The sequence below is a fragment of the Doryrhamphus excisus genome, chromosome 16 (assembly GCF_030265055.1).
Source record: "Doryrhamphus excisus isolate RoL2022-K1 chromosome 16, RoL_Dexc_1.0, whole genome shotgun sequence".
NCBI classification, from domain to species: domain Eukaryota; kingdom Metazoa; phylum Chordata; class Actinopteri; order Syngnathiformes; family Syngnathidae; genus Doryrhamphus; species Doryrhamphus excisus.
The window spans coordinates 10,543,385-10,567,257 of NC_080481.1; the positions used below are offsets into that span (position 1 = coordinate 10,543,385).

General features: G+C 42.3%; 2 protein-coding genes across 33 annotated transcripts in view; one reads left to right on the forward strand and one right to left on the reverse strand.

Moving 5' to 3' along the window:
* The window catches only part of LOC131104498 (R3H domain-containing protein 1-like), a 30,042-nt gene extending 14,552 nt beyond the window's left edge, over window positions 1-15,490 (reverse strand). For 11 of the 31 annotated variants that reach the window (XR_009119786.1, XR_009119784.1, XR_009119785.1 and 8 more), the window contains exons 1-6: window positions 12,735-13,094; window positions 7,984-8,175; window positions 4,438-4,455; window positions 3,930-4,019; window positions 694-817; window positions 54-132 (exon numbers count right to left, since the gene is read on the reverse strand). Coding sequence is in view for 20 of the 31 variants with exons in the window: in XM_058051756.1 (XP_057907739.1) it covers window positions 54-132; window positions 694-817; window positions 3,930-4,019; window positions 4,438-4,455; window positions 7,984-8,175; window positions 12,735-12,758 (527 nt within the window). In the remaining 11 variants the exon portion in view is untranslated. Of the gene's footprint in view, window positions 1-53; window positions 133-693; window positions 818-3,929; window positions 4,020-4,437; window positions 4,456-7,983; window positions 8,176-9,320; window positions 9,483-12,734; window positions 13,098-15,323 lie in introns of those variants that run through there. The other 20 variants (XR_009119790.1, XR_009119791.1, XR_009119792.1 and 17 more) reach the window with 11 other exon arrangements.
* Window positions 15,491-15,701: 211 nt separating this feature from the next.
* The window catches only part of zranb3 (zinc finger, RAN-binding domain containing 3), a 65,462-nt gene continuing 57,290 nt past the window's right edge, over window positions 15,702-23,873 (forward strand). For both annotated transcript variants that reach the window (XM_058052377.1, XM_058052378.1), the window contains exons 1-4: window positions 15,702-15,813; window positions 16,631-16,834; window positions 22,949-22,967; window positions 23,204-23,382. In XM_058052377.1, coding sequence (XP_057908360.1) covers window positions 16,662-16,834; window positions 22,949-22,967; window positions 23,204-23,382 — 371 coding nt within the window. In that variant the 5' untranslated portion in view covers window positions 15,702-15,813; window positions 16,631-16,661. The remainder of the gene's footprint in view (window positions 15,814-16,630; window positions 16,835-22,948; window positions 22,968-23,203; window positions 23,383-23,873) is intronic.

Below are 23,873 nucleotides of genomic sequence, written 5' to 3' on the forward strand. Positions count from 1 at the left end.
TATCTGAAACCACGTTTTGCAGAGGTGGAATCGAGTGAGTGAGTGGCCGTTACCTGGGATTGCTCTTCAATGTGTTCACTAAAAACTCATGGAGATCTATGCCAGTAGAGTCAGTGTAGTCTTGGCTGGAATCTAAGAGAAAACCACACATTTTACTCAATTACTTTTTCTGCTTCATATTTCACAGGGGAACAAAGAAAAAAATTATAATTGTATAGTTAAGTATTTAAAGTTTTTAAAAATTTAATTGGATTTAATGGATTTAATAAGATTTAATTGCTCCACTATGATAACATCATGGGTGCAAAGGAGACAACATTCTCACATGCCAAACAATAGGGTAGGGGCCACCAACTTGCCCCCCCCCCCCCGGTAAGCGTCTGGGACCTATAATTGGGACCTTGCCTCATCAGTGGTGTTCCTCCACAAAAGGCAGGCAACCCCAACCTTTGGGAATCTGTATAATTGCTTCGCACCCTGAGCCTGCTGCAATTAACTGAATCACGCCAATTAACTACCCATAATAAGATTATTTAGAAAAATGAGAAACGCTTTTGGCTACATGGAAGGGCACCGTGGCCTAAAAATAAAAAAGCACACATACTTTTTTCAGATGAGTGCATTATGAAATGGTATATAGAGAGCATCTACACTTAAAATACGCCTGATTATTGGATTTTGGTATTTTCTCACCTCTGGACAGCATTTTTCTCTGGTTTTTGTCAGCTTTGCTTGCCTTGTCGCAGCACACTTCTTTCTCAGCTTGCTCCTGTGTAGCTCCATCTTCCTTTTCTAACATTCTAAGGAGGAAGTCATCCTTTAAAGAGAGCAGAATCATACAATTGATTAAGTAGAGCTAGAGATAAGAACTAAAAAAAAAAAGTAGTCATTCTCTCTCTGTGTGCCCTCGATTTAGTCACTGATTCACCAAGCAGACCACCAAAAAAAAAAAGTGTTAGAGCTTGCTGCCACTTCAGGGTCACAGTCAAACATGAAGTGGAAAACAGCAGTAATAGTTTTGGAAAGGAAATTAGGTTTTCTTAAACTTTATGCATATCAGAAATTCAAGGTTAATTCAAAAACTGCCAATACACAAAACCGGCAACTGTTACAGAAATTTCATAAATCCATTTTCACACAAACTTGTCTCCTTCATAGCAATGATGTGCCTGCATCCATGAATTCCAAACCTTGATGGCAATTAATCTTCCAGATTAGCTTGTTTTTATTAAACCATCTGAATAATACATGAATTCTGTTCCCACATTATACAACGCAGCAAATTTCATTACTTAAAAGAGCGTGAGGAGTTAGAAGTAATCCCTGTCTCTGGCTATAAAAGTTCGAACAAACAACTGCTGCAATTTGACTGCAACCTTGTGGTGGGTGTTGATTTTAGTGAGATGTAATAAAAAGTCGCCTTGGTTAACATAAGACTGCTCTTCCTCGCCGCAGACCCATACAGTTGAATAGTAGTATTAGAGGCTAAAGTAACACTGAGAGGAGGAAAAGGTTACCAGTGCACCAACAGTGGATTGGACACAACAATGCCGTGTGTGTGTGTGTGTGTGTGTTTGTATGAGTGAGTGAGGAGGGTTACGTCAAGGGTGGGAGAGCAGTTAAAAACCAGTAAGTGTCATGACCAAAGTCTGCATAGCAAGATAATGAGATGCAATGTTTGTATAATTATAAGGGCTGTGAATATTTGTAGAAATGTAAAATGCTAATGAGAGCTCCTAACTGAAGAATTGCCAGACTCGGAAAGTGAATAGGAGTCGAGAGTTAGCGACAGCAAGTTCCCATGTGTGCCCATCAAAAATGTTAGACAAAAATTGAAGAAAAAAACAAAACAAAAACTATTTTGGCAAGACGCGGTGATGGTTGCCACTTAATGCCACCCTCGGTATCACAAGGAAGCCGTCTGGTTGATGTGCAGCTGTTACGAGCTGCCTCATTTGTTTTCTGACACCCATTTACCTCAAGATAAAGGGGGGAGGGGGGACAGCAGGAAAATGATGGTCTTCTGAATGTGTAATGAACATGCTGTCAGTCTAAAACAAAAACTACAGTGTGTATTCAGAGGCCCTTGACTATCGGCCATTGATAGGAATTGACAGGCAAGCGTACAAAGTAAGGGCAGATGTTGTTTTTCAGGACGTAGAGATGATTTGGACAGTCTATGGATCTATACAGCCCTTTGTTGCTGCTTACAGTTGGACAATGAGGGAGTGACAGTTACGTCGAGTAACGAACAATGGCAAATTTAGTAATAATGAGCCACAAATCCCCATTTTTTATTGTTTGCTGCGTTGGTACGGGCAACCTTTGTTACTTATGTCGGTTTACATGTAGCACTTTAAAGTTGATTGAAAATAAATTTAATACACTGATTTTCCTTATCCTTTTTGTGATCTTAGGGGCCATTCACACAAACATTTTTAGGTCAAAACACCTCTCATCCACATTGAAATGGCATTCTGGGTTCCTTGAAACGGCATTTTTTGAAAATGGCTTCCAGAGTGGGAAAATCGGAAAACACTGCCCTGTCGTTTTGGTATAGACTGCTGAACCACTTTGATGACAAGCCAACATAATATCTGACATAATAATATGACTCACCCCCAGTCGACATTCTCCTGATATTTTGTTGCCTTTTTCTCCAATATTTTCTCAACCTATCATAAACGGTGGAAATTAGAGGTCTACACGGCTGTGCTTTTCCTTGGCCGCCCCGCCCCACAACCGTGGCACGACAGCCACAGCCATCCACAGCCGTGGTGAGATTTAAGCGCAAAAATTAAATTACCTCTTTTCAGCTCAAGATAGTATAAATTGTGTGAAAAAGATGATATAAGGAAGGATTATGGACAATATAGGTGACCTTTCAAGAAACAAATGAGGCTATCAATATTTTTATATATTAGTTTTCCATAGCCGTGGCCATGTTCTTGAGATTTCTTCAGCCTGCCCCCTTAGCCGAGGAGTCTGACCAGCCGTGGGGCCAGCCGCTCCACGTAGACCACTAGTGGAAATTAAACAAGTAGTTCAAACCAAAAAAAAAAAGAGCATTGAAACCATCAAGCCAGTGGGATAAATAGCACAGTATACCATCAAACCTCCCTTTTTGAACGACAATGTTTGTATAATTCCGTTCTCAACAAACTCTGTAGGAATGCAATCTTAATGGCTTGAATGTCTTTTATTCCCCATCTTTTCCTATTGTTGTAACGGCGGCCTGTAGGTTAGCTTGCTGCATAACCCTGCTCAGAGGCACCTCCACCAATAACTGCAGCGGGGGAAATATCAGGAGTATTCAATTAGGGCGCGCCATAGCGCTCAGTAGCTGATGTGCGGAAATTGCAATTTCCTCAACATGATTGATGGCGGTAATACAGGACGTCGTGGGAGTTCAGGCGATGAGAAAGCGCGGTGGGAATAACATTGCCCTCTGGTTATGGGGCATGGTGCTGACTGGTAAGATCGCAGAATGAACACACCTGTGTGTGTGTGCGTGAATACATCATTAGCAGTGCAGAGTGGCATTTAATGGAGTTTAGTTTGATCAGAAGGTGGGGGTCCGGGGGTGCTTTGCCCGGTTGGAAGCAGCGAAAGAGTTGAATTAACAAATTAACGGCGTGCTTGCCATTTGTGTTTTGATGATATGATGCTTTCATCAGGCTGTGCTGGTCAGGTATTCAATCACAGCTGTCAGAAGTAGACTGCTAATAGTGCGCTGGAGGTCCTCCATCTCGGTTTTAATGAGCTGAGATGAAGAACTGATCCCCGGTCAGCACTTCCAGCACAGCTGTGTGATGTGTGACTTGGGCCACAAAGTACAGAGTCACATGTCCGAGCACCACGTGCATCCTGCTGATGGGATGACTGAGATGGAGGTGATGAATACAGTTCACTCAGGGAGTTTTTTTTACCTTAGGTGCAGGTGAAGGCTCAAGAATTGGACAAGGAAAGGATTCCTCACAAATTGCCAGGCTGCGAACAAGCTTTAGCTTGGTGTTAGGCTGTCGAGGAGGGTGCAGGAGGTAAAAACCATATACACATAGAAATTAATCGACAGCATCCAGTTACACGACCACAAAAACAGGAAGCAAGCACAATACTTCTCCAAAGTGGCTGCGCTTTTAAGATGCATTAAGTGACTCGACCGTTTCATTCCCTGTCCAAACAATTTAATCCGACCTTGACAAATAAAATGCAGCATCACAGAAACTCATGCTTCCTCAAACTGCCCCTTGACGAACATAACAGCAATGCAGCAAGCAAAACGTGACAGGCTCTGTTGTATCTGTATTGAGGCTTTCCCCCACAAATTGCAAAGAAGTCATTTGAGTCATGACAATGGAAACACGGCCTCAAATGTAACCCAAGCCAACAATTCGCATGCTTCCTTTCAAAACATGCGAATAAAGTGGTCCCTACCTTAAATGACATCACTGGCTGCACATAGGGGTTTGGTTGAAGGGAGGTATGCAAAGGAAAGTGCACAGCAGGTTAAAATCCACCAAGAAACTCAAGAGGATTGTTACCTTAAAAATGAAACATCTAAATTAAACATGACTAGCCTACATTTTGTGCTTCTGTGTGCTACCTCAAAAGTAAATCAGCAGAAAAAGAACATACCGATGCATACCCTAAACACAAGAACACGGATCTAATCGTCCATAAATAATAGAACAAAGCCATTTTACGCCATGTTGAGTGCTCAACATTCATTTGGAGCAATTACTTATTTTCATTCTTCGGTGAGAATCTCTTCAGTGCACTTCCCTTCATTTACGGCCAAACAGCCCACTGGAAAAAAGAAGTCCCTCTTATATTTACCAAAAACCATTGTGCTCAGATGTTTACACCATGGTCATTGGTACGAATGTTATTCATTTTGGGCCCTTAATGAGTTATTTGAACTGTTCCAGTGTGGTTTGATTATACACGGCACAACAATTGGAATTACTAGAATTAGAATTACAGGGACAAGTTTGATTTAATTTCAGATTCTTTCTCAATTTCAGACTCAAACATATGACACAATCTGCAAAACTGCAGCGACATGCGTTTATTTTCAAATTGTTGGTGGCAAGTGAAATGGAAATATCAGTGTTGAGGTACCGCGATGAGAAAATAAATCTTGGTCTTTTCTTGACGATTTATTCCTGGATATTAGCTGGGAGGCCAAAACTACAAAATTGAAAAATAGGCACACAGATAATATTGACAAAGTAGAGGAACCTTGTTAATCCAATGGTTTGTGAGTGTGGGGCTTTATTTCATGAAGTTAATATTGTAAAGTTATCTTTATTCTATTATGATGTTTTGAGTGCACCCCAACTTTAAATTTTGAGTCAGCAGGTTTTGGAAAATACGTCATATATACATTCACCTAAATCTCACAGTAAGTGGGGCTGGATATTTCAGAATGGCATTTAACTTGACAAGGCCAATGAGCCCCATTACCTTCTCGTTTCTGGTGCTAAAGCAGTATAGGTTTTTTTTGTGGTGTTTATATGAAATACTTCACTTCTTTATTGCTAAAACAAAAAAAATGCAACTGTATGACCTTTGCCTCAAGCACAAACAAAAACCATGCATTTGGCAGTAAGCAACTTGGATCAGTGCTACACCTGCTTTGAGCTTCTTTATGCCATCGTGTGAATCAGACTTCTGAGAAAGAAGAGCAGAGCAGAGAACAACACCAGGCACCCACAGTGGGTGCAAAAGCTCAGTGCTTGTGTGTTTCACGCACTAGTGCCTGTGTCTGCGCATGAGAGAGCATTAACAGAGCATGCAGAGGATTCAAGGTGGGGAAGGTAGGTGACCTAGCAGAAGCTGTTCCGGTATAAATTGCACCAAAAGCCCTGCCCTGCGCTTGCTAATCCCAACATGAAAATCTGACCTTCCTCTCTGTCCTCTAAAAATGAAGAGGACAACCCAACCCTGTCTCTCTCATTGCGCTCGAAGGCTAAATATTGCATACAAAAATTGAAACCGGCTTCTGCTCGCCCATTTCCAGTGCTTGTGACCTACCGCAACCTTTTCAATATGTGGTAATATGCAAGTAGAGGGCAGTGGGGAAGGTAGGACAGGGTTGGGACTGTTAGCGTACTGCCACACCAGCTAATTGAGTAGCGTGGGGCCGTTGGGGAATGAACAATGCCAGCAGCAGATAAAAAAAATGGGAAAGGGGGAGACAGAACAGGCTGAAGTCAGCAAAAGTAGGACGGCCACCAGAAGAAGATGGGGCTCCATCCAGAGCTGGAGACAGATGGTGGCAAAGTCACACAGTTTACCCCCTCCTCTATGTAAATGCTTTTCAGTCTCACGTACACACCCCTCGCTCATGCAACAATCACCCCCGACCCAGTTTTTGTCCCCAACCTATTCCACCTCCATCGCTGGCACAATGAACAGCATTTCACCTGCAGGCAAGGCAGAACTTGTGGCACTGCCCTAACAAGCATATGTCCTGTGACCACAGAATAATGCGAGTACTTCAGGGAGGTACACAAAGTCAGGATAAGCCAGAAAGTACATAGGCAAAATATCATGAATACTAAATTAACTTTATACACAGCATTTTTAGAATAGCATCATCTTTACTACGACATGGTGCAAACAACTAATTATACCAGAAGTTGCATTTATGAGGTTTAAACTATTTAGCGGATTACCAAAGCAGTTGGAGGTGGGGTGCATGGGACATGGATGAACCCAGTGTCTCCCCTAGGTGCACAACTTCACAAAATTAGGAATGACTCGACTTAGCGAATGGCTGTGCTCCAAATGCAGAGTAAAATTTTGCATGAATGCATTTGTGACAAAAAAATACAAGGCTCTTAATTTAATCGTGAGCTCATTTTCCTCTGAATGTTGTGTCCTCAGTTTGAGTGTATGAAGACATTCACAACCTTGGTTGGTTGGTTAAACATGGCACTAAGGTAGAGCTAAGTCCTGACCTATCATTCCAGTTGCTGCCAATTATATTTTTCAGGATTTTCTGTGCTGAAACAGCAAGGGGGTGTATCTTCTTGAACGCCGCGGGTGACAGCATATCCCCCAGGCAGTTTGCATTTGACGCTGAATGTTACGGAATTTTCATGAAGTCAAGTATGGAGAAAAGTAAGAAAACTGCTAGGCAAGTTATTGAACGCACTCAGCCCACTCAGAGTTCATTAGGCTGCTGACCCCTCCCGAACTCACCAACTTGACTTTTGAGTTGGCTTGAGGAAATAAGACACTTCCAATTATAATTTGTCTCTATTATGAGCATGAGGGGTGGCTTTGGCAGCTTCCTCTACATCGCGTAGGGAGTGAGCGTGATTGGTAGGGCTTGACCTGCGTGGGTTGCGGACAACAATATTTAGCCATTAAGTTTGTGTTGTTTTGAGACAAGATGGTGTCATCCCCACAAACTGGGGTATCTTTGTACAGGACCAGCAGGGACAGACATTGAGGTGTACAATGAAGTGTGAGCCTTTTTGTTATATATAGTTTAAATTATTTCACAGTACACATATACAGGTATGATTTTCATTCATTTGTGAAGGCAAGAACAAGGCAGTTTCTACACACTGGGATGCATGCAGGCCAAATGTTTGCTATTCAGCTTTTATTTCATCTATACACTTAGTACAAATGTACTTATTTTAACTTCAGTAGCTTTTGTTTGTCTCCCTGTTGGGGTAAACATTGCCCTCTTCTTCTGGTTTTGTCTTCATGTGAATCTTTCATGTTTTTCGGAGTGGCAACATGATGCTCTTAATAAAAAAATAAAAATAAAATCAGGTGAGCTCTGATGATAGCTCCCTCATAAATACCAGTAAATGCGTCTTACAGACCATTGAGGCCTATTTTTTTACTCTTCACTACACATTTTCGACTGATGCAACTTACAGAAAATACGGAAATGTATGTGTACTGACGTTTAAAAAGATGACATGTTTTCAACTACTATTGATGACATAAATGTACCTTGTTGTCCATTGTACTGATGCTGCCAGGTTCTTCTCTGTCGCCCTTTTCAGAAATGCCAGCCTGGATGGCGTTGTCTTTATGATGGGACGCTGTGTCATCAACCTCGGTGACCTTCATTGTTTCAGTGTCAGTTTTATCAGACATTCTCATCGCAAATGTTTTGGGGAGATGTTGGCAAAGACAGAGCACCTGAAAGAGAGACATGCAAGTAATAAAGGTTGGCCTCCATCAAAGTTCTCAGGAAAAAGCAAGCAGCATTTTTTTTTTTTAGACAAGAAGGTACTAAAGTAGTAAATGCAGAATTATTTATATGGAAAAACAGCAAGCTGTAACCACTGCTGGGGTGAGTGGATGGTAGTTTTAAGGTTCCTACAGTTCCTTTCTTATCTAATGGTTGTGCACTTAGCATCAAGTGACAGACAATTCCTCTATGTCAAAGTAATTGACTTCGAGCACAGCCGACTGGGCTCCCATGTGTTCTTCTGTCGAGCAAATGTTGCGCCGGGCCGAGAGGCTCGGTAAAACACAGCTGGCGAGTGCAGCGTCCGACGCAGAATTTCAATGACCTGTCAGATGTTTGACAAAAGCAACGCCTGCTGCTGCTTTACATTATTTTTACATTCTGAGAGAAAACAGCTTAATGCTCCAGAGTGCTGCACAGTCCTTTGAATATTTAGTCTCTCTTACTGACATTTTGATGGGTGAAATCTCCCGAGTTGCTGTTCAAAGATTTGCATTACTGGACGGATATTGCCAAGAGTCAGTGCATCAGTATTCTGTCCCTCACCACATCCTTCATTCCACCAGGCACAATTTTGGACTGAGACAGGGGTGTCAAGCTTTTTTTTTTTTTTTTTAGGTTGCAGAGTTTGGTACATATTAATGCTACTGCCAACTGTCTCACAGTGGGGTCGTTTCTCCTTTGTCTTATTTAGTGTCACATCATCCTTCATGTTTCATGAAGGAAATATTCAGACATTTGAGTAGTATTTTTGTCTTGTGTGTGACAATGAAAGGAACCTTTGCAGTTTATCTTTTAGCAGAGCATTATGGCTCTGTAAATATTAGAAATACAATGGCAGCAGTTGAACCATTTGGTGCAATGGCACCTATTTGCATTTTTCAGTGAAGGCTGCACGACAGAAAAACAGTAAAAGCAAGCCTGATCTGAATGTACACTTTACAAGTGAACTAAATGTTGAATTCCATCAAGTTAAAATCAAGCGATAGAAAGATGGGCTTCAAGAATTTGTGTTATGTGTGGAATATGTAAAAATATGTGCCTAAATCTTACTTATTTGGCTTGTTTGGAGAAAATAAAAGGAAAGACATACTTGGTGCGCAGCCAGTGGTGAAGGTAGTGGCAAAAGAGGAGGTGGCTGGTGAAGTTGACAAGGCCAAGCCTACCGATGCCACCTGAGACTTATTTTCCATGTCTGCTTCAGCTGCTCTGCACGGCAACCGGGGCCTCCGACACCCACATGACCCTTGCTGACCTGCCGTGGAGAAGAGCACAGAGGTTAGTGCTGTGGGGTTTTAGGTTTGAGCGAGGTCGGGTGTTCGGAGTGGCAGCGTGAAGAGAACAGCACCTCCAGAGAGTCAGCAGATTTGAAATATTTGTGGTGAACGGTGTGGTGAGTGTGTATTTTTGGGGCCTTTGCGTGCCTGTGTTCCATAAATAATGGATGAACACGGAGATGGGAATGCGATGGAGGCAAAGGAAACATTAGGTATTCAGAGGGAAGCGGGAAAATGGAGCGTTTCTTCACTGAAAACCCTCTGCCATTTGGTGGCACACGCATATCAAATCGCCTGGCTATATTTTACAGCGGATTATTTTTGAGCTCAGCTACAAGGTGACACTCGCTGGGCGGATGTTTCAAAGAAACAAAATAATAAAAAAACCGAGCCAATGACTGAATTGTTGAAAAAGTGACTCCAGTACAGTAAAAAGCCTGATTATTATTATTATTATTATTATTATTATTACTGATTATTCTTCCATATATCATTAATTTACAATCATCTTCCATCTTTAAAAAATGGGTTCCTGTGTTAACTGGCTGCAGCAGCTCATAGTTTCCAAATAAGGCTGATAAACATCAGATTATTTGACGCATTTCTGATCCTATCACTCCTCTTGCTTTCTGTAATCTCAAGCACACTGAGCGAGTGAGGCGCAGTGCCAACGCTGGCACCCAGTGGTGCCAAGGTCTGGCTGCTGCTCATAACATGGTCTTTTGTTTGACCCCTTCCCCCTTTCAGAACCCAAAAAGGGTCAAGTGGAATCCCTGCTAATTCTATAACCTTCCAAGGCATGAAGCTGCAGCCTTGGTAGCGTGTGACGATGATGGGTGGCAGCGACATGTCACGGGGAATGCTGCCCTTTGGTGTTACACTCTTGCTTCTGATGCAGCACAGGACACAGCTTTACTTATTCAGGAAAACATGCCGACGCGAACGCAGGCATCACTGACAACTTGACGTAACATGCATTCACAAAACACATACGTGAGGTAAGAGCTCGAAAAACCAAGTCATCAAGTGAGCGGACAGTGTAATCGCTGTCTTGCTTTCCCAATCTCACAGTTAAACTGTGCATTTGTGTACATTATGTGCAGTAGTAGCGCATAGCCTGGGAGACACATGGAGAAACGGTGCCACAAAAGGTCTTTGATTGGCGCTGCACAGCGTCCATGCAGCAGTGAAATTGCAGCGCACACCATTTGTGCATCCGAAACCACCTCGCCGTTACTGATAGGGAGTGGTCTGCTGGTATTACAGCCACCACAGAGCGCAACAACCCTAAAGTGGCTCCCTCTGGCAACGTTCTGTGTCACCTCGCCTCTTCACAGCACATAAAATTGCCATACTGGCAGCCTCCCACACAGCGCAGAGATGCATCATAGCCAAAATGGATTGTGTTTCAATAAGAGAGTAATTAGAATCTGGTAAACATGGGAATAGTTCATTTCCATCAGACTATAATCAAATTTAAATAACTAATGGCATACGGATATTTTTGGACTGGTCTCCTCATGCAGCCACATCTACATTTTCCTCTCGTTCTCCTCTTCGGAGAAAAATACGAAAACATACTCCAGGCTCTTAGTGGACAACTCTTACAGACAATAATGCTCAAGAGCACGCTAATGACACATTTCTCTATCACTGTGAGGCACATAAGAGGCTGCAAGTGATGACACACACGCGGGAGAATGGTAGGAGAGAAATTTGGAGGGTGAGGGGGCTTGATGTTTCATTTAGTCACATTCCAGCACATAGTAGTTATTTTCTTTCCTCTTCACGAGAGTACACCTGCCTCTCTTGCAAATTCTGACCTTTCCCTCCCACACCTCCGCTTCTGTGTTCTGTGCAGATCAGGGCTCTTGCCTGGACTAAAACCAACTCAAGCGGAGGTGAAGAACCCTCAGTTCCACCCTCTAAGTTCAACTCTATCTGTGTTTCAAGTGTAGATTTAACTGTGAGGGGAGGGGATTTATCTCCGATGATGACTGTCATCTGAAAGGACAGCTGCATCAAACAGTTTGTATATCAACACCCGGCGAGGCAACGGGGAACAAAAGCACTGGCACAAAAACAAAGACATGTGGGCGACAAGCTATCACCGGCTATTCATTTTTGAGTTGTGACAAAATGTCCCCAAGATTAGGCCTTTTAAATACAACTAATCAACCACATTTCACGGCCGCACAATTAATTCGTACTTGCAGATGGCATGCCAAAAGCCAGTTTGTATTTGGCACGAGACATGCAACTTGACTAATAAAATAAAACACCCAATAAACACCTAATTAGGACACTAATGCCGGTTTGCACTCACAGGGCTGCAACAAAATTGATTTTTGTGATTCGCATAGCCGAGTAACTAATCTACCATTTTCTGGCTATTTCTTCTAATTGCAACGCCAGGAAGCATTGACAGGGGAGCTGGAAAGTCATTAGGGTGAAGGCAGTGAAATGATAGCACTTTCATCCACTGCTACCCTTCATTTCAAGGCAACATAGCCTATAAAGGAACTGCCAGCAAACGGACGATTAGATGAAGTGAAAAAGCATAAACGAGCCACTAATTGCATGGTGCTCTCTGCCTCCAGGTCGCATATGGTGATGCGAGCGCAGCACGGTGCAGCACAGGCGCAGGCAGCCAGCATTAATAAATTAAATTTGCAGCAGTGCATGTAGGTAATCCATTACCAGTCCCAGAGGAGTGCTTCTTGGGAATATCAATCTTGATAATTAGAAGATATACAATGAAACTCAAATGCATGGCTTGCGGTTTTACTAGACGGTACCTCATGAGAGCGGCACAACTTAAAAAGTCTGCCACAGTCATTAAAAGTCAATTTGCACCTGTCGAATAACAGAGGCTGCGCTTGGCTGCAGAACAAGGCGTAGCCAAGCCTCTTACGGGCTCATCTTGGTTAATTATCCTGTAATGAAAAGCAAAGCATGGGGAACTAGTAAGGGGACTCAAGCTTGCCGACAAACACTGTTCTGCCAGATTTTTGCAATGGAAAGGCTGCACACTTGCTCAGTGTCCTTGCAATCACAAAGAAGCCCACACACACACAAAAAAACATGCCGAGATTGGCTCAAGTCAGTTTTGAAACTGATTTAACCAAAACTATTGTCTGATCAGATACAACAAAGCAGAGAAAAGAAAAAACAAGCATATAGTATAAAAGGTAAAGCAATATCAAGACACAAGAAGCTGCAAGACCTACCTGCCCAGCAGCTCTACCCTCCATCCCCTCTGCTACTCGGCTCTTTAGTTTCCATTGTGTACAGGAGACACTATTTGCTGAAGAGGAGGCTGGAGTTGCCTCCCAGCTTTGCTCCTCTGGCAGCTGCCTTCTGCCTCCTGCACACGCGCTCAAAAGAGTGAGACTGTGAGATGCGAAGGGGGGGTCTAAAAGAAGAGTGTGAACAGGAGTGGGTGTCACAAAGAGGGAGGGGGAGAGGGCGGGGACGATGCTGCGCAAGCACAAGTCTACCTGCCACAAGCCATCAAGCCAGCCAGCCTTGGAGACAGCGCCAAATCAATAGCTGGCCCCCGTGTGATGTCAGAGCCCAAACAGCCAGTCACAGCAGCTGATGCCGGCCGGCGCTACGGACGGCTGTATGAACCAAAGTCTGAGTCCAAATGGGTCTCTTCATTAGCTACTCTGCCTTACGATGGAGGCGGGGGTGGCGGAAGAGGAGGAAAGGGCATGCAGGGACATGGAATAGATAGATTGAGACAGAGGAAAAGGATGAGGGGGCAGGCGGGAGGGACACAGCATTGAGAACGCCATTGAAGAGAGGAGCGGAGGAGGCAAACCTGCATTGAAGGAGTGGAAGATGACAAGCAAAGAGCGAGAAGAGGATAGCGTACATTGGCGACACGACTGTGGCCTGCTAGGTGCTCAAACACCAGGTGGAGAGTCGATGGGGAGTCGCTGGCTGCAGAGAGGCCGAGCTGTTCACTGGGCTAGTGTCCCAATAAAGCTGGCACCCTGCTTCTCACACAAGTCGACGAGGCTACGGCTAATCCTACTTGACTCAGAACCTGAAATACCATCCAGCACACAAGCTGAAAGGAGACATTCTATAAGAAAGCAATCTACTCGAGGCAAATTAGAAGCTTAATGGATCTGCTGGAAACAATTTGCCGCCTGTATGTAATAGACGACACCACTGACCTCCCCCTTCAAGACTTTTGAGTATCTAACTGAGAAATTAATTAGTGATGACGAGTATTAATTTCATTAAAACATCCAATAATGCGCCTCTTTTGTACACTCAGAGGGGCGGAGATGGAGAAGGTGGGGGGGGGGGGGGGGGAACATCCTCACAATGTCGCTAACATGCCAAGAGCAGCCAAAGTCTAGACTGCCATTATGCGATTGTTTCTGACCATCACTCAGACTTTTAACAGCAAACACCGTGGGCGGAAAGTTCCTGCGTCACTTAGCAACTAGCATCAGGCTGCGACAACCGATTCCATCCAATCCTTCCTCAGCACCGTTCTTCTCAGGCAAATTTATTATTGTGCTTTCTTTTTTCCCATGAAAAGGTCACTGATTAAACAATTTATGGATTGATGTCTGAATTATTGAATAGCCTTTACCAAATAATATGGGGAAAGGAAGATTTCCCCCTGGAAGGTGATGAATTATTTAGTCGCTGAGACACATCTTGTTGACAGCTGAGACGCATTCTCAACCTCAATACTGGACGATCGTCATCACCTCCAAAGCCACCACCGAATGAAGCCATTACAATACTAGTATTTACATTATTATGTGTAGTGAGCAAACAATTTTCAAGCCTGACAGATTATGGTGCATTCAGCCTAATTCCATCCAATTCCTTCATGAAAAACTGCATTTTTATGTTCATCGTTATCTGTGGAGGCACCTTGCATGTTGTAAATTTACTCTGTGCACATTTCCACCATGAGACAATAAATGCATCATAATTATTGTGTGTATGGGCCACTGATTACACACACTCAATGAGGTGTTGGCAGTATTAATTATACTATCTGACAAGCAAATCTCGATGAAGGTTTCACTACAATTATCTCAATCAACAAGATTAGCACTCCCTTGTAGAAAACACTTTAAATAGGAGAACTTTCATTTTTACACTCAAATGCAAGGAGCAGTCAGCTATATACATATCCACCCATTATATTAAATAATTAGTTTTAAAAGATTTCAAAAGTGAGAAACATTTCACAGTAGAACTCAGTATGGTCCCAAAAATGAAGTACTATGTATTTGTTCAATATAATTTTCGTTTAGGGCACACAATGACTCCAATGTGTGTTTTAGTTCGGAGCAGTTATCGTGTTCACATGCGAAAACAACAAACATATGTGGTGCATGTATCAAATATTAAGCGAAATGATGTCTATTTACCAAAAGATCGTGAAATTTAATTCGCGCTTATGTTACTATACACGATACCCAATTGCATTATTATGTTGCGTGGCGAACAGGCCTAAAAGTTATTTTATTACAACGTAATATTGAAGACAGCACTGCTTGCTTTCTATGTTCGATAACGATTATGTGTTTTTTTGCTTGCATTTCTGCTTTCGGCTATGCCAAACTACAAGACAATATGATGATAGTTGACGTAGATTCGGGGCTAAGCTAAAGCACATTACCTGCCTGTGAAGCGTGCTAACACCGGCACCGCACTGCAAAGCTGTCACACACTCACGGCGAGGCTGGTGTTTACAGTTCGCTAGCTAGAAAGCGCTACACGTTTGCACCGCTTGGGTTAAAACATGTTATTATGAGCTTGTAACTTGTGTTTGTTACCTTACCGCGTCGCTCTGTAAACGGTGCGCAGTCGTTGACGTCCCCTTAGCTTGAGGACGCTAATGTTACTTCTAGAGGGTGGAACTAGGTGAGGCAGCGGATATATCAAGCAAACTGCTGGAGTCAGTCGGCTCCTTTCTGCGAATATGAGAGCGTTGGAAATATATCACTGCTCGCCGTCACCCGGGTGTATAGACTGCCCACACACAGCCCCGTTACTCTTTGAAGTGTGTTTATTTTAATATATTTCTTATATGTGCTGTGCAACTGTTGTTGCTATTGCTGTATTATCGCATATATTGTCAACCTTTGCTGCTCCGAATTAAATGTATCTTAACGCAGCCTTAATGACAACGTCATTCTGGGCGTGGTGGGTGACATAAAACGAGCGCACCTTCATTTTGCCGCGATATACGCTTCCCGTGCTTCAACTCATTCCGGTGTGATCAAAATTTTTGGATTGCTGGGCTGCATTCTACCTCGTAATTCGGTAGGGGAAACACATATTTAGGCACAAATGACGCCGATTTTACCCAATGGAACGATCAAAACGATGACGTGTATGATGCGACAAGTAACACTTATGTGATTAAAACCTGTTTGGCATTCTCGACTTGTTGTGGGGGAAATGCAATCATATACTTTTACCACGAAACGGTATTGTTACAGAACTGTTAGCCTTGCTTGCATAAAGTCCGCCCCTCCGCTGACAGTCCAGCGTCATGTCCTCTGACTCGGGGAAAATAATTGTGTTTCCGGTATTGATTCCGTACGTAAACTTTCATGTTTAGCCAGCGTATTCCAATTGCGATTTAGTTGAGTAGCTCTTAGTTCCTACTTCCGGTCACGTGCTGCTTATTCTTCGCTATTTGGGCGATACTGCAAATCTTGGTGTGTATCGATATGATACCAAATAAACACAGGCCCATTTATCGATATGTTCATGTATGTCGTTATATTGGGTGTTTGGGTGTACAGTGTTACAATGTAAACAAAATAATAAAACAATTCCCTTATGTTTTATTACATACAAGTGTTCAAACAAAATGAAGGCAATAGTGCAGCGTAACTAAACATAAGCAATAACTCAATCAAATAATTCCATCAAGGCACTCCTGGAATGAGTTTGTAAACAATATAACAATATAAAAACATAAAATATAATTGAACAAAACAACAAGAAACACTCAAGTACAAGTACAAGTAATAAACGGAAAAGAACAATATCATCTCATGATGCTACAATTGGTAGATTAGTTACTGAATAATAATAATAATATTCCTGTCTGTTCCTTCTCTCTGGACAGGTCCATGTTTTTGTGTGCATGTTAAAATCAGATGGAAGCTACTGGTGAGGACATAGTAATGGCAATGGATGCCAGTGGCCCGCAGACGTCTCACTGTGATACAAGATGGTCACAGCGACTGTCCGGCCTTCCTCACAAGCTCCTGCAGCGCTTGATGCCTTTCCAAAGGGAGGGAGTGGATTTTGCCTTATCTAAGAATGGACGGTAAGCATCAGTGGCTCTCAGTCAGATACACCTCAGTACATACACAGCAATGCATGAGTGACATGCATGAGAGTGATGTAAGGTGTAACTCTGCAGATACTGTACTTGCATGCTGTGAACATCTGCAGCTGGCACATGCTGTGAAATCTAGCAGTGCATAAAATTAGGCAACTGCAAACAAGCAAATGGCAGGTGTTGCCAATGTGTTGGCCTCACTCATTCATTTGTATTCACAATGCTGTGAATGTACTTGGCTAAACCTGCACCAGTGTTGTTATTGGCAAATCGAGAGGCTCTTTTTGTATTTGTTCTGTTCTGTGTTAGAACAATATACAGTGGCACTTACAGCAAATATTTTGACATACAGTAGAATTCAAACCCTTCCGATTTGATCCCCAAACTATCACATAAATGCTCAACATTGTGTGTGAGTCAATTATCGCACTGCCTTTGGCATGTCAGTGGATTGACTTTACATACGTGGCAGCAACACTGAACATTGCGAAACCACAGGTTTGAGAAAAACATTTACCGAAGCATTCCGGTAAGAGATAAGTTAAGTTTTTACAGTCATCTAGGACTAAGAAGAAAAGTGAACAGTGACAGCAGTCATTCAAGCCGACCGAGACTGCTTTTCTTGGCAGACACAGCTACTCAATTTCTTCACAAGTGTAGAAAGTGAGAGCCTCTTCAGCACAGCCGCCATGGTTATCCATGAAAGGAGGGGCAGGCTGGAATCTTAATATAAAAAAAAAAATCTTCCCCTTATGTTGCTGTGTCTGGTGACTAATCAAAAATGCTCCTAAAGTGGACCTATTATGCTCATTTTTCCAGCCCTTTGTATTGAGTTGTGGACTCCAATAGAGCTACACATGATAACAAGCACAGAAGACTTTCTAGATCAGGGGTCTCAAACTCAATTTACCTGGGGGCTACTGGAGCTAGGGTCTGGGCAAGGCTGGGCCGCATCGGGTTTTCCCCAAAAAAACCCGCATTTATTAAAAACAGAAAAATATACAAACTTTTTCTGTGCTTTGGTTCCAATTTGCTACAATAAAAGCTCTGATAAAACATTCCAGTGTTCTCAAATATCTTACTTTTTTTATCTTACTACACAAAATAAGATGAAAAATAAATAAACAAATCAAGAATAAATAAAATCAATCAATCAGTAATAAATAAATATAATAATAATAATATATATAATAATATAATAATATATAATAAAACGGCAAATAATAAAAACTTAAGAAACCACATATAGTTGGCATTATTAGAGCCCTGTAGACATGACAAAACACGACTATAGTCACATTTATACTTTTTTTTATTTACAACATATTGCGCAACTGCAGGGTCTTGAGACACATGCTAACTTGCAAACTAGAGAGCTAGCGACCTAAACGGTAGCCTTCAAGTTATTTCCTTTAAACTTAAATAGCCAAAAACTTACCACTTCCACACGGATAGGGAAGATAACTATATATACACAGCACACCTACTGTCCCCTACCAAAAAACTCCTGCCAGCAATTTCAGAATCATCCTCGCCTCTTTTCAACGTGTGTTACACACTTATTAAACACATTTTAAATTATAAAATGTGTAAGTGCTCAACACTAATGAGTGACAAGATGAACAGATGGAGTCATAATGTCAAAGTTACATAAGATTTACTTTGGTGTCACACAGCAACCAGTACGTTCAAGGCTGGCTGAGCAATCGTGTGAAAAAAAAAAACATTACACCGTAAAGATAATGAAAAAAGACAAATTGTGGGCTTTAATTAGCAGTGGTGCATTACGTGGATTATCATTTATTGTTAAATTGGTATAGACTTGAGATGTTTTTCTGCAAAAAAAAAGTTTCTCATGTAGTCCTTAAGCAACCTCTACAGGAGTATAGACGGGATTTCATCCAGTTCATGCATGCTCTGGTTCTCATGGAGGTCAACACAAGGGGCAGCCGATCTGAGCGGCTCTACTGTGATGCAGCCACCATATTGATTCAGGAACACCGAGAGGCGCTGCTTTAGCTGCACGGGCAGGTCAGAAGTAAATTGACTTTTGCTGGATGATGTGGACAGCGATGTCAATTAGCATCAGTGTGACAGGAAGAAAAGTTTGGACACCGTTCCTACGTGGGAGACGAGCAGATTTTTACACAATTAAGTTGTAAGCTGTGATGTTCTGATAAGCTATTTTAGTGACATAAATGGCTAAGATCTAGTTTCATCCAGTTGAAAATGTTTTTGATTAAAAGGGGGAAAATTAGTAAGACAGACAACACATTGAGAAAAAGAAATGGATTTGACATGATTATGAGCATCATATGAAATTAGCTTTTCCATGTTAAAATGACATTACTGCTTGATGAAATATTGCTTGGACATATTCGCTCCCATCTTTCATTGGAACACAGCTGCTGCTTTGTAGAATTACTCTGAAATTCTGAGAAATGTAGGGTGTCATTTAAGTATAGGAAGTAGATGAGGCAGGCTGTCAGGATGTAAAATAGAACAGGAAATAGCAGTCCTTTTTTTTACTTCCTGGAAGGCACCGAACATGGCTGATGTCAGATGTGTGGGAGGATTGGTGTGCAGATTTTTCCTTTAAAATTCCAAAATCATTGTGCCTTTTTTTGCATTCTGAGCATCAGGAGTGCCGAACCAGAACATCAATTGTTGCTGGAATTCATATGCTGATGCAGCCTGCTGTATCGACAGTGTAGGAGGACGAGGAGATTTTATGGATTGAGATGACGGATAATGTGAGAAACTTATGGCACAGTATGACAATAAAATCCCATCTGATGTGTTTCAGTGTATTGTTTGCCTAAGTGTGCCTATAATCAGTTTTGCTGAAAGACATACGCATTTACCCAAAGTGCACTTGTACAATACTGGAGTGTGTCTGGCCAAATATTGATGGATAAAAATCAGTGTGAAGTATAAGTACATCCATTAAGATATCTTTGTCACTTTCATTTTCAATGTTGACAGTGATGCTGCGCATTATTTGTCCTTCCTGGTGGGAGCTGTCCAAAATATTACTTGAAGTGACTGCCTGTGCGCTTTTATCGAATAGGGCTGGCTTCACTGATGCGAGAGGGGATCGATAAACAGAACTTACTGCGCCTGTACATCTCTGTGCTGGTTTTCTGTGCACAGATTTTTGTCTACATTTGTACTGACACATGTTTATCACTAATATAAAAATATTAAAATCACCTGGACTCAGAAAAGGAGAAAGCAGAAAAGGATCTCCCCCAAAGATAGATTCTCACCACACCATATTGAAGCCTGAAAACCCATTTTCCCATATTAGAATTCCACTAATAAATGCAGCATAGCCATCCGGTATGGCTTTCAAATACATATTAGTCAACCATGCACAAATTAAACTAAATCAAAACAAACCAGAACATGTTCCATGAATCACAGAACATAAAAAAAACATTGTTATTGTTGTTCATCTTTTCAAGCAACCAAAGCATCATTTGAGGTAAAGTTACAGTCATACACCTTTTATGCACTTTATGTACAGTAACAGACGATGCAGGAATGAAGCTTATAATTAAAGTAATCCAAGGCCATGATGTCTGAGTGGAGTCACAAAACACCCACACACTATTTAATATACAGTGTGCCTAGATGCTGACAATTATACTGCATGTCCCCATCTTTTTTTTGACTTTTAGGTTTTCCTGAGAGGCAAAATGTCTTGGTACTATATCAGAAATGGGTCTGAAAATACCCCTGACAATTCTACTCTATAGTCCCAATTCATCTGCTCTCTCTCTCTACGGATGAAAAGAAACAAAACCTTGAAATAATGGCAAATTCAACACAATTGCTCTCTTCAATATAGATGGTGCTTTTGCTGTTGTCAGTTCCACTGTATATACAAAAATAAGCATGGGAGTGTTTGATTGAATAAGGATTTTGTGCAGAATTTATTGGAATTATTTGGAGGTATAGCTCTTTTCAGATTTTGTCACTACATCTCTTGCTGGACGTTTTCCAAAAATATTACTGCTGAAAGGTAACTTTGTTTTGATTTCCACTTAGTTCACAGCACACAGCAATACTGCACCCTGAGCCACCTCATGTGTACGGACGGGAGCCTTCCAGGTTAAACTTTGGCACCCTTTGAGTCAGCCATTTGTGCAGCATCCAGCTACAGAGCAGCTTTTCACTTACCAAAGTGCTCCACACATCCAGAACATTAACACAGCTGAAAGATTGGGGTTAGACACCAGGCCGTGCTACACATCACCGTGCAGAGGTCAAAGCCATCAAATGGTTGCTGCCACCCAGCGAGGCAAGGGGGGGGGGGGGCAGTTCCTGACACTTTGGGGCTTGTGGCTTCCTGAGATAACATTAGAAAGGTACTGCGATCGGGGCCGTGGCGTAGTCAGGCAACAGCACTGCAGCATCCTTGCGGTCTCAAACCGTCAAGACGACACTCAGGGTTATTTAAAGGAGGATGATTAATGTGTTGAGAAATGGCAAACACCTGCCCCAGCTACACACCATCCCCGCTGTGTGTGAAGTGTGCAGTATGTGCACGTGCACGTATAAATACGTTCATTTACATCTGTTCACACTTGTGTGCACACCTCCTGTTAACGATCTTATATACGTGTGTGTGTGTGTGTGTGTGTGTGAGGACAATGCGCTGACTGGGCCGGTGCGGTGGCAATTAGAAAAACCACCAGTGGCAAGGTGCACATTAATCATGTTCCGCAGCTGAAAGAAAGAAATGGGGCGGAGATAGGGGGGTTGGGGGGGAAGCGGAGGGGCGGAAGAAGAATAATGAGAGCATGTGTCTGAGGTACTCAGCTGTTCTGTTGCTTTGTTTGGCCTTACTGGATTGTGGAGGTATTCGTGAAGAAGAAGTGTCATGACAATCAAACCAAACTCAATGAACATCCATGATCTGCTTTCATTTTGGTACAAAATGTGCTTGAACCCTCGCTGTTCTATCGGTCTTGTTATTTAACGTGTAAACACAACAAAGTTTAGTCAAGGTCCACACCAAACTCCTCCAAGCATGCCTCCTGCATCTGTTTCAATAGGATTAGTAAACCCAGGTTGTATTTGTTTTAACAAATAGTGATTGTACCTACTGCTGAAGTTTACAATAAAGTTCAAGTGAGCAAGTATACAGCTCTAACCAAAGGGACCTATTATGCTCATTATTCAGTCCTTTGTATTGAGCTGTGGACTCCTATAGAGCAGCTACACACGATAACCCGCACAGAAAGCTTTCTCGATCTTCCAGAATCTGCACCTATTCCATGCGTATTTCCTTGGATTTCTGAAAAGGGCTGTTTTAATTTATTCCAACTACAGCCTGTCTACGGGGGACTTCCTGACTACTGCCGAACCCCATTTTCTGATTTTTGTCAGTATAAGAGTTGAGCTACTTGAAAAGTGGTTAGGAACTAAATGTTTCTAGCATGTTATTTACTGATCTGTACATCACTTTGGGGCAGCATGATCTGTTTTTATATGTGCTGACTTTGAATGTCTGAAAATCTAGAACACCAGTCTCTTTAATAGTAACAGAACTTATTCATATTCATATAGTGCAGTGATTTTCAACAACTGTGCCGCGGCACACAAGTGTGCCGTGAGAAATCGTCAGGTGTGCCGTGAGGAATTATTCAATATCACTTTTTTAATTAACATGTATTAATAATTTTCTGCAAATATTATGTCATTGTCGCGTGTCATTGGTGTGACACTGGCAATTAAGACTGGCAGAGCAATGCAATATTCGTCCGTGTGGCAACATGTAGCTGATTGCCTCGTTCCTCTAATAGACTTAGTGATGCACATGAGAGGTAGTGGTGACATTTTGTAACATTGTTGTTTAAATTTGTATGCGGATCAAAAGGATCTGCTGTGGCGAGTCCATAATCAGGAAAAAGCTGAAAGAAGCAAATAATGTTGGTTATTGGTGTGCCGCAACATTTTTCCAACGTAAAAAAACGTGCCGTGGCTCAAAAAAGGTTGAAAAACACTGATATAGTGTACGTTTTTTTTTTATCTTGAAATTTTTGCGTCTTATTTGTTTTATTAAGGTTTCTGTTTTCTTCTGTTTTACAGATGTATGATTGCTGATGAGGTAAGCACACACAACAGTGGCTCAGGAAATCTATTTTCCAATCTTCCAAATGAATTTGTCAACTTAGTGCTGCGCTGCCACTTGCCTAATCGTTTTTGACAGAAGAATCATTCTTAGACCTTATTACTCATGGGCCTCAAATCAGCTCACCCGTCATATACAATTTGCCGCAAAGGCGCTGCACAATTGACTTGTTTTTCTCCCCCCTTCATTGTGTGTTGATTTGGCCCGTCCAGATGGGTCTTGGCAAGACGGTGCAAGCCATTGCGGTGGCATATGCTTTCAGGGAGGAGTGGCCCCTCCTGGTAGTAGTGCCCTCGTCCCTCAAATATCCCTGGATTGAGGAACTGGAGCGCTGGATTCCTGAGCTGCAGCCTGGAGACATTAACCTGGTGGAGAACAAGAGCCATACCATGTAGGTCATCCTACCCTAAAGTGTCCTCACCCCCCCCAGCTGCATTTCCATTCCCGAATGCATGTGGTGTATTTCTGGACCCTGTGACTGTAAGGATTCCAAAAGTGGATGTGTAATGTAATTAGTAACTATGAATCAAAGTCTCTTGATCATGTGAGATGTTCATTTAAGTTATGACCACACACTGGTCTTCATACGACCTCAGAACTGATAGAGGAAACCAAGCCATTAGGTCAGAAAGACTGCCTGTCCTGTTCAGAGACAGGATTGTGTCATGCGAGGCTTCTGCTGCGCTTAATTTGCACCGTGGAGCACCGTGGCCTTGAGACAGTCAATTTTCAACAGCACTAAAGTTCGGGTCAACCACGAGTCATGTGCTGACCTGCCAGACTGTGTGGGGGAGAACAGCCACGGTCAGTAAGGTGAACTTCATGATCACCCTGACTGAGCTCCAGAGGTCCTGTTTTGAGATCCAGAACTTAATTGGGGGG